This window comes from Oppia nitens, unplaced genomic scaffold (genome assembly GCF_028296485.1).
Source record: "Oppia nitens isolate AA-2021 unplaced genomic scaffold, nextdenovo-longstitch-racon4-pilon3 scaffold4_pilon_pilon_pilon, whole genome shotgun sequence".
In the NCBI taxonomy this organism is placed as follows: domain Eukaryota; kingdom Metazoa; phylum Arthropoda; class Arachnida; order Sarcoptiformes; family Oppiidae; genus Oppia; species Oppia nitens.
In genome coordinates, this window is record NW_026533232.1 from 653,673 (window position 1) to 671,837 (window position 18,165).

At 26.3% G+C, this 18,165-nt stretch overlaps 2 protein-coding genes across 2 annotated transcripts; one reads left to right on the top strand and one right to left on the bottom strand.

Annotated features, from left to right (window-relative positions):
• The first annotated feature begins 3,673 nt into the window (after nt 1-3,673).
• Nucleotides 3,674-4,954, top strand: LOC128959922 (uncharacterized). Its single transcript, XM_054305957.1, has 2 exons — nt 3,674-4,706; nt 4,794-4,954. Exons 1-2 carry the CDS (start codon nt 3,826-3,828, stop codon nt 4,942-4,944), a joined length of 1,032 nt encoding a protein of 343 aa, XP_054161932.1. The 5' UTR covers nt 3,674-3,825; the 3' UTR covers nt 4,945-4,954.
• A 695-nt stretch (nt 4,955-5,649) lies between these two features.
• On the bottom strand, nt 5,650-6,679 carry LOC128959495 (protein lethal(2)essential for life-like). Its single transcript, XM_054305455.1, has one exon. The coding sequence runs from the start codon at nt 6,443-6,445 to the stop codon at nt 5,708-5,710; it is 738 nt and encodes a 245-aa protein (XP_054161430.1). The 5' UTR covers nt 6,446-6,679; the 3' UTR covers nt 5,650-5,707.
• Between the last annotated feature and the right edge of the window lie 11,486 nt (nt 6,680-18,165).

The following is an 18,165-nucleotide window of genomic DNA, read 5'->3' on the forward strand; positions in this document are numbered from 1 at the left end:
AATGTGTTTCAAAAGTAAAACCTGTTTTTCTCAGTTCAACTGAAATCTATGAACCAATCAATCAATCAATGAATAAATGAATGATTGAATGAATCAATCAATCAAACCGTACAAAACATACAAACATTGATTGAAACATACAATCAGTTTATATGTTTGAATACTATATATTGAAATGTTTTTCAAATTCAATGCTAAATATTTAGTTTAAATATTCAACTATTTGTTGTTTATTTTTTTTTAATTTCAATCATACAAACAAATAAGTTATGATATATTATACTGTACATAAAACTTTTTTTTATTGAATTGATTTCCATAGTTTTCAAATGCAATTAAATTAAAAAAAATATATTTATATTAGTATAAAGTGAATTTATTTAAATTATTTTTTATTAAAATCTAAACATATAATAAAAAAAGGTTATTATAAATTAATTTTACTGTATAATTAAAATTGGTATAATAAAAAAAATCAGTTAGTATTTGAAAAGTTAATCAATTTTTATAATAATAATAATAATAATTGTTTAAAACTAATAGTAAATCATAATATAATTTATTAAGTTATCATTAGTGCATCAAAATATATTTAATTAAATAAAATAAAAAATATTTAATTAAATAAAATACATATTTTGGTGATAAATAAATAAGAAATATTTAATTAAATATTTTGTGTTTTTAGTAAATGTAATTAAATATTTTAACTTAAAACTATAAATAAACTAAAAATAGATTATAAAGTACTAAATATTTCAGAGTTTTTTCTTAAAATTATAGTTTTTAAAGAATAGTAAATATATACAAATAACTATGATATAAAAATTAGCAAAAATATTAGATAAAAAAACTTTTCTTAATTAAAAATATAATTTCAATTTGTAATACTGTAATTTAAATAGAGATTTAAATAAATTACAAATTGATTAAATATATAATATATTTTTTACTAATAAATGATTATTTAGAAAAAAATAAATAAATATTTAAGTAAATATTTTGGTAGTTTTTTTAGTAAATATTTTATTGAATATTTTCAATTTTTAAATAAATATTTTTTGATGCTTTAGTTATCATATACTGTAAAATAGGTGTATTAATATAGTATTATAAATAGTTAGTAAAGTATTAAAAAAAATGTTACAGTAATTATAATAGTGTTATAATAAAATAATATATAAATTAATGCATTTTTTAATCTCATAAATTAAATAAATCATTATTCTGTACGAAATAAATGTATTTCTTTTTCATTATAACTAATTGAAAATGTTTGCAAATCAAAAATTTCAATTTCTCTCAGTTTGAGGCACCGGTAGATCACTTGATCCACATCTGAATAACCTATCGATACGTGTCTAGTGGTGACAATGTATAAGTGTGTCAATGATCTGAGTTGCGATATGAATGACATACATATGCCGTCTAATACACCGAAACGATCAGTAATATATAGTGATTGAAGTTTCGGTAGATTTTGGTGCAAATCAGTAAACAATTGGCAATCAATATGCGATAACTTAAGTGTCAAATGAGTTAATTGTGGCCAACAGTCGACGGGTTTGAGCGATGCATACAGATTGCGATCAGTCACTAGATTTATACTATTGTTATTATAATTAAGTTTTAGATTTAATTTAGTTAATCGGTTCATGTGTTTGATAGCATTGTATGTATCCATATAAGTGGCCATTGAGTCTACTAATAGATTTAACGAAAAATACTTTAGTTGCCGACAACTGTTGGCAATTGTCATCAATGGCTCGGCTATCGAGTAGTTTATTTGTGGCAAAAACATTAGCTCCAATTGTTGCAGTCGTTGTAATCGCTGGCCGATAAGTGATAGCATAGCGACAACACTGTCAGCCGAATCACTGACCGTAAAGTGTATTGTAATACTATTGAGTTGATTGTTGCCATTAAATAACGTCTGGATCTGATTGGTGTCCAATGTATTGTTATTCTGTAAAATAAATGCCAATCGATATAATTGTTTGACCATCAATTGGTTGTCCATAAATGTGTCGTCTATTTTGCGAACAGTTAGATCTCGTAGGTTAGTCAACGACGACAGATATGGTTTCAATGAATGGATTATTGTTTCTTCATTGACCCATATTTTAGACAATTTATCCGGAAATTCTTCGCACAAAAACTTTATGTCTTCGGCGGTCATTTTGCTGATATCGCAATCAATTCGCCGCAATTGTGGCCAATAGTGTGTCCGAAATCGACAAATAGTTTGCAAAATAAACTTTCTTTTGATTTCGTTTCTATCGATACTAACCATACGAACATTTGGACACTTCTTCATCAATGATAACCACATATAGGTATCAAAGTATGCTTCGCCGGCAATATTTATATCAATCAAATTCATAATTGACGTATCAATTGATGTGATAGTTGTTCTCAGTTGTAAACCAAACGACTGGAACTGTTTGGATACACATTGTAAGTAAAGCTGATCTTTAAGTGATAGATAAGACAGTATATGTGCGGCCAAATCATCGCCGAACCGATCAAATGATGACTTATTATGATTGTTGTCCATCACTTCACAAGTGATAGTTATTTTAGAAATACTATACGATTTATACATGTATTCAGATTTAATATTTATTTTACATTTGATTTTATAGACGAAAAAACATATCATATAACTGTCTGACAATTAGATAAACATATTATGATATATTATATTATATACTGTATTAAAATATAATACTTAAAAAAACTAAAACATAACATAAATATATATATAGGTATATATATATATATATATTATACAAATTATATAACAAAAACTATATACATATTATTATAAATACATGTTATTCTATGTGATATATAATTGTTTTCATAAACAATTGAATGTTTACATAATTTTAATAGATTTTTAACATACAGTTAACATAGTATTTGCATTAAAACTATTTTTTTAAATAATAAAATAGTTTTTCAAAATTAATAAATATTTGCCTAACCATTATTTTAATTTATTTTTTTTAATTTTTGATTTTTATTGTTTTCCTGGAAATCATACATAACTTACTGTATGTTTAGTTTTGTATTAATAGCAATCAATTGAATAATACTTTTTTTATTAAGTAATCACGAATTCCTGAAAGGAATACGTATATGCATTCTAAAAGTCTGTCGGTCTGTCTGTCCCACGAGGACATAGGTTCGAATCCAGGCTCCGCTACAAAATTTTTTTTTGGTTTTTTTTCTTTTTTAAGTTAAGGAGATCGTATGGGAATGCTTTTGAAGCATTCTCAACTGTTTTTTTTTGATTTTTTTAAATTTTTTTTCCTTTTTAAATTAAGGAATTCGTGTGGAAATGCTTTTAAAGCATTCTCAACTGGTTTATTATAATTTTCTTTTTTTTAATAAATAAAAATTAATACAATTTTTTTAAATATAAATAAAATCACATTATTGTTATTTGTAATAATAATAATTATATATATATATATATATATATTAACAAATAATAAGACAATCAATATCCTATATATATAATAGAAATTGATTTACAAATTAATTAAAATTGTTTTATTATTTTATTTTTTGTTTGAAGTTTAAAGTTTGTTGTTGTTTACTGTTGTCATGGAATCCATATAACATTAAACAAAACGTTTACTAATAAAAACATAACAATAATAATAAAAAACAATGTTTTCATAACATATGATATTTTGAATGTTAAATAAAATTATTTATTTATTTTTTGATAACTATATTTGTGGCCAACTATTTGTAGTATACGGCAGCGCGACCCGATAGTGTGGTGATCGGGTGGTGACCACAGCAAAGGATATGACAACACAACAAATATCAATTGGCAAAGACTTGTTTGATAAGTTGGTCGCCGATAACAAACGACTGGTTCGCGAGTTGGCCGTCGAAAGACAGTTGACCGATGTTTTGGACAATTACAGACAGTTGGCGCTCGACTGGCGCTATCAATGTGTTTGTCCGAAATCAGATGCATTGGTTGAGACGGCCGACAGTCTGGACTCAATGTATAGGCAAGCAATCGACAAGAAGTCTCAGATCGAGATGACGTCCAAAACGGGTCCCAAGAAACAAAAACCTGGCCGACCGTGGAGGACGGGCAGGTCGTCAAAGATGATCGTATTGTCCACTGGCGATGGTGATGATAATGGTGGCCAACCATATGCGGTCAGCCGTACTGTTGACAACAATAATGATGATGACGACGACGATGACTATACTATCTCTGTCGGCGACCAATTAGACACCGAACGACAGCAACCTCTGGTCAACGATCCGTTAGTTGATTGCGATGATGGAGGAGTAGGAGGAGGACAGCTATCTATAATAAGCCGCAATCTATCCGATACTGGACTCCCAAGTAGACAAAATATAGCCGCAGGTAATCACAGTATCGGTAACGGCAGCGGTGGTCAATCGGATTTTGTATTCATTACCGATCTGTTATTGAGACAACAAAAATCACGGGAAACCAACAATGCTTTGAAAACGGTTATCACAAAAACGCCGCAACCACCGCCACCAGCAATTAGTTTGCCACTAAAGAGACCGTCTATCAAAAGATCTGTGACCGCAATAATCGGCGATAAATCTATTAGTGGACAACCGTTGCAATCATCATTGCCTTCGTCATCATCATCTGCATCTATATCGTCATCAATATCATCACTTAACAATATCAGGTAAAGAGATGATCATATCAATAATACATACATACCTGATCTTAACAAAATGTTACCACTGGGTCCCCCCCCTACCCCACTCTATAGGTCTCATAAACCGATGACGATGATGACCACCAAGTCGAGACATGTGCGGCTGAGAAGCACTGTCCACAATGTAATGGCCACCACTATTATTACCGCAGCCGCCGCCGCTACCGCCACAACAACAAAAGCTACCGATATTTCTGATAATTAATTGAGTCAAATGGTATCACTTGATTACATTAGTTAATAATAACTGCAATGTCATTGTTTGTAAATTTACGATACTATTGTCATACTAACTATTATTATTATTTTTAGCAATCAATTTTTTGTTTGTCATTGTTATTATCATTATAATAATATTGATCTATTTATATAAATTTATTAATTATTTAATTTTAACATTACTTGATAATTAACTAAAAAAAATGATGGTTTTTATTAATTATTACTAATTGGATTATATAAATTATTAATAAATATTATAATTATTATACATTGAACTATATTATGACTAAGCATTTTTATATTTTAATATAATTAACAAATTTTACTATAATATAAAACTTAAAATTATATAATTTGTTTACTCAAATGTTATATTTTTATAAAAAAAACTTAGAAATATTACTAAAATTAATTGCCTAATTAAAATAAAAATAAAATATTCAAAGTACATATATATTGGTTTTTTAATAATAATTTTATTCATTTAAAATAAGAGGAAAAATACATTAAAAATTAATAATTAAAATAATAATAATAAACACAAAAAATTAAAATATAGTGATTAAAAAAAATATCAGTGTTTTTAACCAAAAAATAATATATAAGATAATAATAAATAAAACTATTTTATATTTACCATAAATATAATATCAAAATAAAATAATAATAATATCATAAAAGTCGCAAATCATTTATAAATAAAAATAATTGAATCAAAAAATAGTAAAATTAAAGCAACTTTTTTTTTAGTCCATTTGGTGATCATTTTCATAATCTGTGGACTTTTGTTGGCCACCAACGGCTCCGCCATCAGTGCTACCCTCGCGTACAACGGGTATGACAATCGCGCCACCGGCCGGTCTGTCGTCGGTCGACTTTTTCAGAGCCTCGACAATGAGCACACCGTCGGCCGTCAAAGTGGACACAACAGTATCGGCATCGATGTCGTCGGTTAGTGGATAACGGCGCTGAAAGCGACGACTTATTAGACTCAGTCGATCGGTACGTTCGGGATGTTCACCAGTGACCACAATATGGTTGTCCACAATCTTTACCGACAGTTCCTGTGGCTCAAAGTTTTGGACATCTAGTTTGATGACCAACTTTCGCGAATCGTTCTTCACCTGATCCGATGATTGTCCACCCGATGATTGGCGACTGTTTGACGGCTGCTGATTGTTGGCCGTCGCAAACTGTGACCACATACGCAACAGTGCGTCCAATCCCTGTCCTACTCCTGCATCGCCAGTGCTCTCAGCACCGCATCGTTGGCCACAATTACCAGCGGCGGCGGCGGGAGCAGCACCGGGAGGAGCTCCCTGGGCTCCCATCTGTCCATTAACATCATCCATCCACGATTGCATCTGCAGTTTCCAATGATTCCAGTCCTGATCCATAAGCGTATTGAATGCCTGGCCACCGGCAGTGCCGCACTGTTGGCCACATCTCATCAGTTGCGGTAACAATATCTCCAAGAAAGCCATTATTTATTTATTTTTTAAAATCAAATTACAATAGTTTAACACTTGTTTAACACAAACAATAGTTTTTCAAAAAATAACTTTTAATGAATAATAAAATAGTTTTTCCAAATACTTTTGACTGATAGAAACTGTATGCAAACTACCAGTGCTTATATAGTTTGCAACAAAACTGCTGTGTAATGATCTCTCTGATAGATTTAGTATACAGTATAGTAATATGTGATGCAATAGGCAAGTGTTTGCACTGAAACTTTGTACTAAAATAGCTATATATAAGAGCACAGGTAGGTTACGCTTGTGCAGTACTAACTGTTAGCATATGATTACTAGTATTTTAAAATACTAGAAGTTTCTAGAAGTTTCTCGAAAAAGACACTTTACTGTATTGCATGAATTTATATCAATTATAGTAATATTTTAATTAAAATTATTGTTATTATTATTATTATATTTATTTTATTAAAAACATGTTTACATAAAAAAATAAAATTAATGACTTGCAATTTTTTAATAATATTATTTTTTTGATAAATATTATAATTTGTTATTAAATTAAAACTTTGATTAATTTAAAAAAGTATAATAATTTATAAACTATTATATAATTTTTGTATTTAGTAATTAAAATTTAGGTTTTTTAAAAAAAAAACTAAAATGTATTTAAATTAATAATTCATTGATTTATTATGACTTTAAATACTAAACTAATTATAGAAAATATAAATTTTTAATAATATAAAATATATTTTGTTTATATATTTCAATAATAGGATTAGAATTAGATATTAAATGTAGAAATGCTATAAAATTTGAATATTAAAAAAATATTAACAATTTTTACAAAAAATAATAATAATTGTATAAAAAATAATTATGCACATGATAGTTGGTAAATATACTTTAATTTTATAATTATAGTTAATTTTAAATATGACCTTTATAATTAAAATATAAATATTAGAAATAAATTTTTAAAAATTTTAAATGCATTGTCATTATGATATAATACAGTATTTTTATGTATTAATACTAAAAACATAGAGTAAAACAACAATAATAACAAAATTATGGATAAATTTTTAATTTTGGACACAATTTCTACTTTAAAATTAATACATATTTTTTATAAATTATTAATAAATTAATTAAAATTTTGAAGTTTTTTTTTTGGTTTAAAAAAATATCATGAATCATTATTGTTTGTATACATTGCTATGGAAACACATATGATTTGTTTATTATTATTATTATTATTATTGCATTCAATGACTGAATGTGGCAATAGTTGTCACAGTTATTGTAATCACTCGGGAAATACATATCAAATTTTAAACCCGTACTGTATGTGTGATCTCCGCCGACAACAGCATGACTAGCGGTTATCATCAGCGGTCGTCGTCTTCGTCGTCATCACCGATAGTGGACACACTGTTCGACGATCTGATCCGCGAGAATACCCGATTGGCCGATGAGTTACAATTTGAACGGCAACTAAACCGAGTGCTAGACGTTTACCGTCGGTATACTGGCCAGTGGCGGGCACTGTGCGTATGCCGATGCAGTGGTGGCCTAATGAACGAGTTGTCCGATTTGGACACAAAATATCAACAGTTGATGAGATATCGGCGGAATCGCGGCACTAATCAAGTGGCGGTTAGTAGTCGGTCGCTACCATCACAACCGCACGAGTCGATAATGACCACAAATTGTAAAAGTATTGGCGGCCATCGCCACCGTCAGCGAACTTCGCCGACTCATGTGACAGCCGACACCATTGCTGGCGACGACAACGGCAACAATCAATCAATGGACGACTCAAACGACAGCCAATTGGCTGAACAAGAGTTAGAGTTGATAACAGAAATGATGTCGTCTTCATCGTCGCCACAGTTGGTGGTAATCAAAGATGACTCAAACGAGACTACAGCTACAATCGGTGGTAGAAGAAGACATGAAACGGTAGTAGTAGAAGAAGAAGAAGAGGTGGAGGACATTGTTGTTAACAACAACAACAACAACAATATTATTGAATGTCTTGTCTGTCACCAGCGGTTCCGTTTGAATCGCCAACTAAAGTGTCACATGAATGTAAGCCACAAGACTGGTAGTGCCGTCAATAATGTATCATCAGTTCAGAAGATGATAGCTGTGGTAAACAACAAGCGAAACAAATACCATAAGATATCGGATGAGATGCGTAGCGATATTATTGATCGCATGAACAGCGGACTGTCCTGTGTACGGGTGGCCAACATGTTTGGCCTCAAACACAGTACAGTGTCGAACATTTACAAACAATTCCAGGAAACCGGTTTGCGTACAAAACAACCAACTGGACACCGGCCGCGGTCGTTGACCAACCGGCAAATGGAGATCGTAAGCGGTTGGCTGGACGACGATTGCACTCAAACATTGGAGCAGTTGTCGCAACGTGTTTTGGTGACATTTCCGTCGGTCAAATCGATTTCGGGTCAAACAATCACTAAATGTATCAAAGATTTTCACATTTCGTTCAAACGGGTGTCGTCTCTACCATTGGTGGACAACAGTACCGATGTGGTCGACGCCAGACACAACTATGCAGTCAATTACCGACAATTAGTGGCCGACGCTGCCGCCGCCAATAGGCAACTGATATTTGTCGGTTTCATTGCTGTACAGATATGGTCGCGTAGATCAAGTAACAACATAACGGCGGCCGAACGCAGTACCAGTAATGTCACTGGTAATCAAAAATCTATGGCCAAAGTCCGTAGCCGAACCTACGGCTTGTCGTGCGCTATGAGCGCTGATCGCGTGTATCGGATGGACGTCCAGGAGATAGCTGTCAATACCGATAACTTTCCAATGTTTTTGTCACAATTGCTGTCACAAACTGATCTAATCGGCGATAGTGTGCAACTGATTGTGGACAACCATCACAATACTGACGCTGTTGCCGATATTGTGACCGCCACTGGTGGACACAGTGCTGTGTTGTTTTTGCCGCCGTTTTCACCGTTTTTGAGTCCCGTCGAAGAGTTGTACAAACATTGGACGACATTTGTACGGCAATCGGTGGCTATCAATGAAGTCCAGTTGCATAACATTGTAATGAATCCGACCGTTTTTACCGATAGTAGACAGACATTTCGACCCTATGTAGACAATACAGAACAATATATGGATCGGTGTATCGATCGTGAAGTCATCATCGGTTAGCTAACTGACTAACTGAGCGGTAGTGTATCAGTCAGTGAAAAAGATAATCAAAATTTTTTATTTGTTGGTTAGAATTGATATTCAATTTACGGTAAATATTATTTTTTATTTGTTTTTTTTTAAACAAAATTTATAAATAAATTTTAATACATTTTGTATATAAATCTATAGTGAAGTCCATATAATATATTATTATTACACTATAATCGGAGATTAAATTTATCTCATTATTTAGTAGATAATTGTTTAATTGTTAGTCAAAATAAAACATTATTAATATTAATTTATTAATAAAACTATTTATATTTATATTTTTAATTACTTAAATTAATTTTCTAGTCATAATTAATGTACAATTATTATTAATACTACTACTTTATTATATAAAAATATCTGTTTAATTAAATGTTAACATTAATTGATATAATAATTTTTGAAAAATAAATAAATAGTTAATTTCAAAACTATTAAATTTTGTTTTATTAGTAATTAATTATATTATTATTATTATTACCTAAAATTTTATTTTTTAAAATAAATAGTTAAATAATTATAATCACAATTAATAATGATTTAATTTTTTTAAAAAATAAATAAATAATTGATTTTAATTATTAGACTTACAATTTATGAGATCATTTTGGCAATAATTTAGTCGTTAAATGCATTTATTTTCTGTAAATTGTATTTCAACTAATCTCTGTGATCAGTTAGATAACGTACAGATAGTAGTAGTAGAGGACAGGGATTATGAGGGACTATACGTCTCAATCAAATACGAGTGATTTGATAAAAAAAAATTCAAATCACGCAATCAATTGATAGACTTTTAATTGACAAACAATTTACCGAAAAAGTTTGCGGAAAAAGTTTCTCTCAATGAATAAAATAAATTGCAAAAATAAATAATTTCGAAAACAACACTTAAAAAAATAAATAGTATTTTTGTTTAATAAATAACTAATTTTATAATTTTGTTGTTATAAACTTGTAAAACTGTATTTCAAAAATTTAATTAAAAAATTTAATTATTTTAAACGATTGATAAAATTGAATAAAATTGAATTAAATGATTATATATGATGATATAAAATGATATAGTTTTTTTCTAATCTAATATTACAAAATTTATACTAATTATCAAATCACAATAGTTTTTTTCAAAAAAAAATATTTCATTTTACATTTTAACTTTTTTTTAATACAAATAAATTGTCAAATTTATTTTTTTGTGTATTAACATTTGAAATGTTAATTATATCTAATGTACACACATTGAATATATATACCCTGATTGTATTGATTGATTGACTTAACTAAAAAACATTAAACATGTTAAATGTATATAATACTTGAGATCAATTTTTATTCACAAAAAAATTATCATAATAGCAATAATACTGATTTTATACATTTATATTATACAGTATATTCCATATATATATATATATATATATATATATATATATATATATTATATTTTATAGATAAAACACTATTTCATAGTATATTTATATAATGTATGACTCATACAAATAGTTGATAAAAATATATAAAATGCAATTTATTTTCAAACAATTGGAGACAGAAATTTATTTTATTTTTATACACAATATCTTAAAATATATTTATACAGTATATATATATACTAAACTTATATATAAATTATATGTAGAAATTGTTTCATTTAGTGTAAATGCAATCAAAGGGGTGCATCACATTAACTACCGTATTATAAGTTAAGTTCAATACACACACACATATAGAGTATAGCTAAATATTATTGTACACTTTTACGATGATAGCAATTTAATTTGTTTGACAATAGGCTTTCCTCCTGTATATATAACCTATTGGCCAGATATATATATATATATATATATATTATATAAATGAGCTAAGACCCCAACTAGTTTACCTCCCATTCCCCCCCACTCTAACTTCAACTTACCGCTAAATATGCTAATCACACACACAATCTATATGAGTAATCAAACATTTATATACCGTGTATACAATATAGTCCTCCTAATACTAAAATTTCTCTCTCTCTCTCTCTCTCTCTCTCTCTCTCTCTCTCTCTCTCTCTTTCTTTCTCTCTCTATCTGTGTATGATTTTAGAGAGCAGTTAGATATTAAACATTTGTTACCCCAAAAATATATTATAGAGGAACTATAGTATATGTCTGTATCCGTGTGTGTGTGGATGGATGGATGTGGATGTTGTTTGGGATGAGAGAGAGAGAGAGTGAGCGGAGTGCCAATAGTTGATCCCAAGTCAGCGTTGATTATGGGATTTACTGTCAAAATGATGTATCGACTGTTCATTCATTCAATTTAATTCCCAATTGACTGAAATCTTTTACAACATTACATATACACACCAACACACACACACACCGATAGAGACACCGACACACACACACAGACACACAACCGGGCGCTACAATGAATGGGCAATTGTTAGAGCGTTTCCCACTTTTTTTGAACGTCAAAACTCATTATTTTTACGGACTTTCACTTTCAAAGCCAACTCTCTCTCTCTCTCTCTCTCTCTCTCTCTCTCTCCGAATAATAATAACAATAATAATAAACAATTTTCTATAGCACTGAACAGGGGAGTCATAAACTAGGGTACAATACATGATAATAATCATAACACACACACACACACACACACACACACACACACACAGGCATAGAGAGACCATTGCATATCCAAATATAATATAAAATTTATATATATTATAGTATATGTACAGTAATTGTGTGTTATATAATTTTTTTTGTATATTGAACATGATAATATTATGAAAATAAAAAAATATTTTTCTATTATTATTAGTATCATCAGTCATTGTGATTCTATATTAGATATAATAATTGTTTTTTTTAAATACAAACAAACACACACACACATTGTCATTAATGTATAAAAGTTATACCAGTATATAATAATAATGCCATTGACACGACTTATTATTATTACATTCAAATGATAATAATATAATAAAATAAATAAAAATAAAATTTTAAAAAAAAATTTAAGCATGTTAAAATGTCAAAAAAATAGTGAAAAAATAAAATTAGTAGGCGAGTGAGTGAGTGAATAATGAAAAAATGATTGAGTGATGAATGGGAGAGAGAGAGAGAGAGAGAGAGAGAGAGAGAGAGAGAGAGAGAGAGAGAGAGAGATTGTATTAAAATAATTAGTAAAAATTTTGATTTTTTTTATAATAGAAACACCTATAAATATTTTTTTAAAAAAAAGTAAAAATTAAATATTTTTATACAAATTAAATAATAAAAAACAAAAATTTTTAAGACATTTCAATGATAGGGTTGTGTATATATATAAATATGTGTGTGTATAGTATCGTTTTGATTATAACAAACAATAACATCCAACAACAACACTATAGTTAAAACAATTTTTTGTGTTTGTTTAACACAACAACAAAACTGTATAATAAAGTTAAGACACTTATCCTTGAATTAGTTGAAATAGTCTATAGTTATCCTTGAAAATTGAAATTATTATATTAATAATAATAATATAATACCTGTAGTTATAATAGTTATTATCATTTATAATATAAAAATAAAATTTTTGAAAAAAAATAAAAGACAGACAACCCATTGACCATAGAATACTGTTAGAGTAAAAATAATATTAACTTTTTTTTAATGATACTAAATATATATATATATATAATAATTTCAAATAAAAATTTTATATTATAGTAAATCTATTGAATTTTTTTTGTTGTTGAAAATATTGAATTATTTAGTAATATTAAACAAAATTGTTAATTTTTATCCATGAAAATATGTTAGTTTTATTAAGTTTCTTTTTTAAAAATAAATTAAAATATCAATAATAAAAATTCAATTATTGATAACTGATTTATTTGTTTTATTTGTTTCAAGAAAAAATTGATATATATTATATCAATAGTGTGTAATTATTGTTATTACTAAATAATTATAGATTTATTTTTTTTAATCTAATAAAAAATTATATATATAATATAGGTTGATTGATCGATATTAAAAATTAATACTTTAAATATATATATATATATATATATATATATATATATATATATATATATAAATTTATATATATATTATACAGTATAATATTTTTAATTTAATAAAATAATATAAAAAAAATTAAATAATTAATTAAAAATTATGTTTGATAGATAGGTTTGCCAATAATTATTTTGTTTTGTTTTGTATAAACTAGCAATTTAGTAAAAACAATATCATATTAAATAAAATTTTTATCATTGTTCTGTAATAGTAGATAATGTATAATTAATTTTATCAATATTATTATTATTACAGTATTATTATTATTAGTTTAATGTATTAATAATTTTAGTAAAATGATATGATGTCTTTAATTATATTAATTTTAATACTAATAATTATTTATCAATAATACTAATAATAATAGAGTACAAAATAATTTTAAAATAATTTTTAATTATTATATACACGCAAATACATAACAATATTATAAATAATTTTAAAACATTTCATTTCGTTTACAATTATAACTTATTTCCATCAAATATTTTCACATATTTTTATGTTTTATTAGTAATAATATATATGATTGCAATTCCAAGAAAATAATGAAAATTGAAATAAAAATTTATATATATATATATATATTAATTTCAATTATGATTTTTGTAATATTATAAGTTATTAAAGTTGTAATTTATAACTATGAGGATAATAATAATAATAGTCATTAACTTTGGGTATAATAACTTAATAGAAATTTTTTTAAAGAAAATTTTTCAATTTATTTTAAAAATAAATTATACAAATAATAAAAATTTCATTGTCAACTTTATGATTGTTTTTTAAATTTTTGATGGATTTTTAAAAAAAAAATAAATTATAATATAGCTAAATAAATAATGTATAAATTGTTTACTAAAATAAAACTATTGTAAATAATTTAATGTCATGGAGATATATACTGATTTTTAAAAAAATATATTTATATATAAATTTAATATTATTATTATTATTACTTTTTTGCGTCAACATTTAATGCTAAATTGTAATTCAATATATATATACAGCTATTAAATATAATTATTATAGATAAATATTTATATATATATTGAAATAGTTTATATATGTATAAATATTTAATTTGCAACTATAATGACTTTTATTATTAATTAATCAGAAAAATAACATTATTTTTAAAAATAACATATAAGATATATATAAATAGTCGTAACATAAATATCAGATATATTTAAATAATTATAAATTGTAAGATAAGTATCACTTTAAAAAATAAAAGTTATATTTAATATCTGTATGTATAAAAATATCAATTAAAAAAATTGTTTTATATAAAAAAAATCATTTACTAACACTTATTTAAACTTATATAAATCTAAGTTAGTTTATATTAATGTCACATAAGAGAGAGAGAGAGAGAGAGAGAGAGAGAGAGAGAGAGAGAGAGAGATACAAAAAAATCATTATCTCTTTATTTTTTATTGCAAACATTTTTTGGTTGCATAATGAATAATGCAGTCATAAAAAAACTAAATGTATGTTTCATCCATACAAACACACAAAAATAAATAATAATAATAAAATTTGTGTCGATTTAAGCCTTGAGTTATAAATATTAGAAGTCATAAAATATATATATATTTTTTCAAAAAAATAAATAAATTTAAATCCATAATAATATATTATATATATACTGTGTGTATGTGTGTGTGTGTGTGTGTGAGAGAGAGAGAGAGAGAGAGCACTACTACTATTGCAACAAATGTTGGAAATAGTTATATAATATAATAATGTTTTTAAGTTATGGCATATATATATATATCTATTTACAATATAAGTCCTAATGTTATAAAAACCCACGTATCAGCCGCACGACATGCCTCTCTCATTGGATGCCACACTTTAATCATTTACGGCACCCAGTTATACAATATTAGCCATTAAGCCATGTAAAAGTGCACTGGTATATTACATATTACTAGTGTATATATATATATGTGGACACTGGGATATAATATAGTAAAGTATACTGTAGTTTATGGCTTATGGAGATTTTCTATGAGAGAGAGATCTGGGTTTCCCCGACTATATAATCACATATATTTTTATATATAAATAAAATAGTTTTATTATAATATTTATTTATATAGGTTTATATGGATATATCATATATGGTATGTAAGTGCAAAAAGGCAGAGAAGCAATTAAAATGTTTTTTCTTTATTATTTGACTAAAAAACATATTACTCTCTCTCTTTCTCTCTCTCTCTCTCTCTCTCTCTCTCTCTCTCTCTCTCTCTCTCTCTCTCATAAATCATTGTCAAAGATATCGGCAATTCATTTAAAAAATATGTTTAAGTAAGAAAAAAAAGTTTACCGGAATTAGCGAGAAAAATGTTATTTTTATTATAGAAAATAAAAACATATTTTTATCCTGAAATAACATTACATATAATATGAGATACTGTACTTAATTACTGTAAATATATTTATTTTATTTTTTGATAATAATATTTTTTGTTACTATAGATTTCATAACATTAATAAACATATTAAAAAAAACACATTTTTTCAATAATCATATGATATTGACAATCATAGTATAGTAATGTACAAATACAGTATATACTGTACAGTATATTAGATAACAATAATGGCATTTAATAAATTTATATTAATTACTAATTAGTTATTATTGAAATAAAATAAAATATTTTTGATAAAATTATTTTTTGTTGTTGATTACTAGCTTATTATCACATGTGTGGCTTCTATCATAAAATATATAATAATTTAAAGTAAACAAAATTAGTCATCATAAAAATATGCCCATTTATTATTTTTTTTTTTAAATATAATAAACTTATTACAGTATTATTATTAATTAAAATGATAAATATATATATTTATCATAATTGAAACTTAAAAAAGTTAGATAACTATACGATATTATTAAATATAGAGTACTATATAATTATATACTGTTTAACTATCAATAATATCTGTTTTGATTTTTTTTATTTATTAATATTTTGTTTAGTATTACAGTTAATCTACTATTAATAGTAAAAAGTGATATCTCTGTATGAAATTTAGGAAAATGTAAAATAATAAAACTAAAAATAAAAGATAATAAAAAAACTTGATTTTATTTAAACATTACTTAATAAAAAGTTTGATAAAATAAAATTTTTCAAAAAAATAGTAAAATTAATTTTTCACTATAATTCATGTTATTTTTAAAAACAAAAAATGTTTTTTTTTTTAATTAGCATAATTTAGCAATTAATTTGTTGAATATAAATTGATAATTTTAATACTAAAGTAAAGATAATGCTAATATATAGCTAAATTAATAAATAAATAAATAAAATAATAATTATAATTTATAAAATAAGGCTTAGTACCTTATATTATAATAAATATATTCAGTAATAAATTAACAATTAAAACAATACACACACACACACACACACACACACACACACACACACACACACTAATTTAGTAATAAAAAATTTTGATGCAAAAATCTATTGATAAAACTGCAATATAAAAGCAATTTTGTCGACCCATTGGGGGAACTCAACCATCAATGAATGGGAAGCACACAGATGTCGGACCTAATGAACCGTTAGGTTATGTTATATATTGTATATATGAAATTGTTAGCTAAAAAAAATAAAAGTCTGAACAAACATTTTGTTGTTGATTTGTTAGTTGTGATCAAAGGTGTCAATCACGACATGAAGGAAAGTATGAGATTTCATAGACAACATGTTAATCGAGAGAGAGAGAGAGTAGATGAAAGGTTTGATTGTCCCATAGGTAAAGGTGCTGTCGATTGTATGTATGGATCTATTGATTAAATTTATCAATACTGCATACACACGGCTGCGGCATAAATTATATAGACATTGAATGCATAAAATTTTCGGATAAACCAATAGATTTAGTATATGTTTTACCGCTATCTCTATATGGCATCAGTTTGATAGCGCATAGAGAGAGAGAGAGAGAGAGAGAGAGAGAGAGAGAGAGAGAGATTTAGGCATATGTTTCCATATGCATACAAGTGCTCTGAAATATAATAACAAATTTAATTATGTATTGAATGACACAAAACAATTGGCCGACAAAGACAATGAAAGCAAACCAACAATAAAAAACACTAACAAATGTTAGCAACAATTTTTTTTCAATGGCAATGAAAAAACCACAGCAAATAAAAAAACATTACAAAACAAATGAAAAAATATTAATAATAGTGAAAAAAATTGATCACAAATTGTTGTGATGTATAATATCATATAAATGTGAAATTTATTATTATTATTATAATATTTACTGTATATATATATATATAAATTGTTGTTGTATTTAAATAAATTTATGTATTTATAAAAAAATATCGATATAATAATAATAATAATAATATAACAATGTTTAGAAATGAAAAT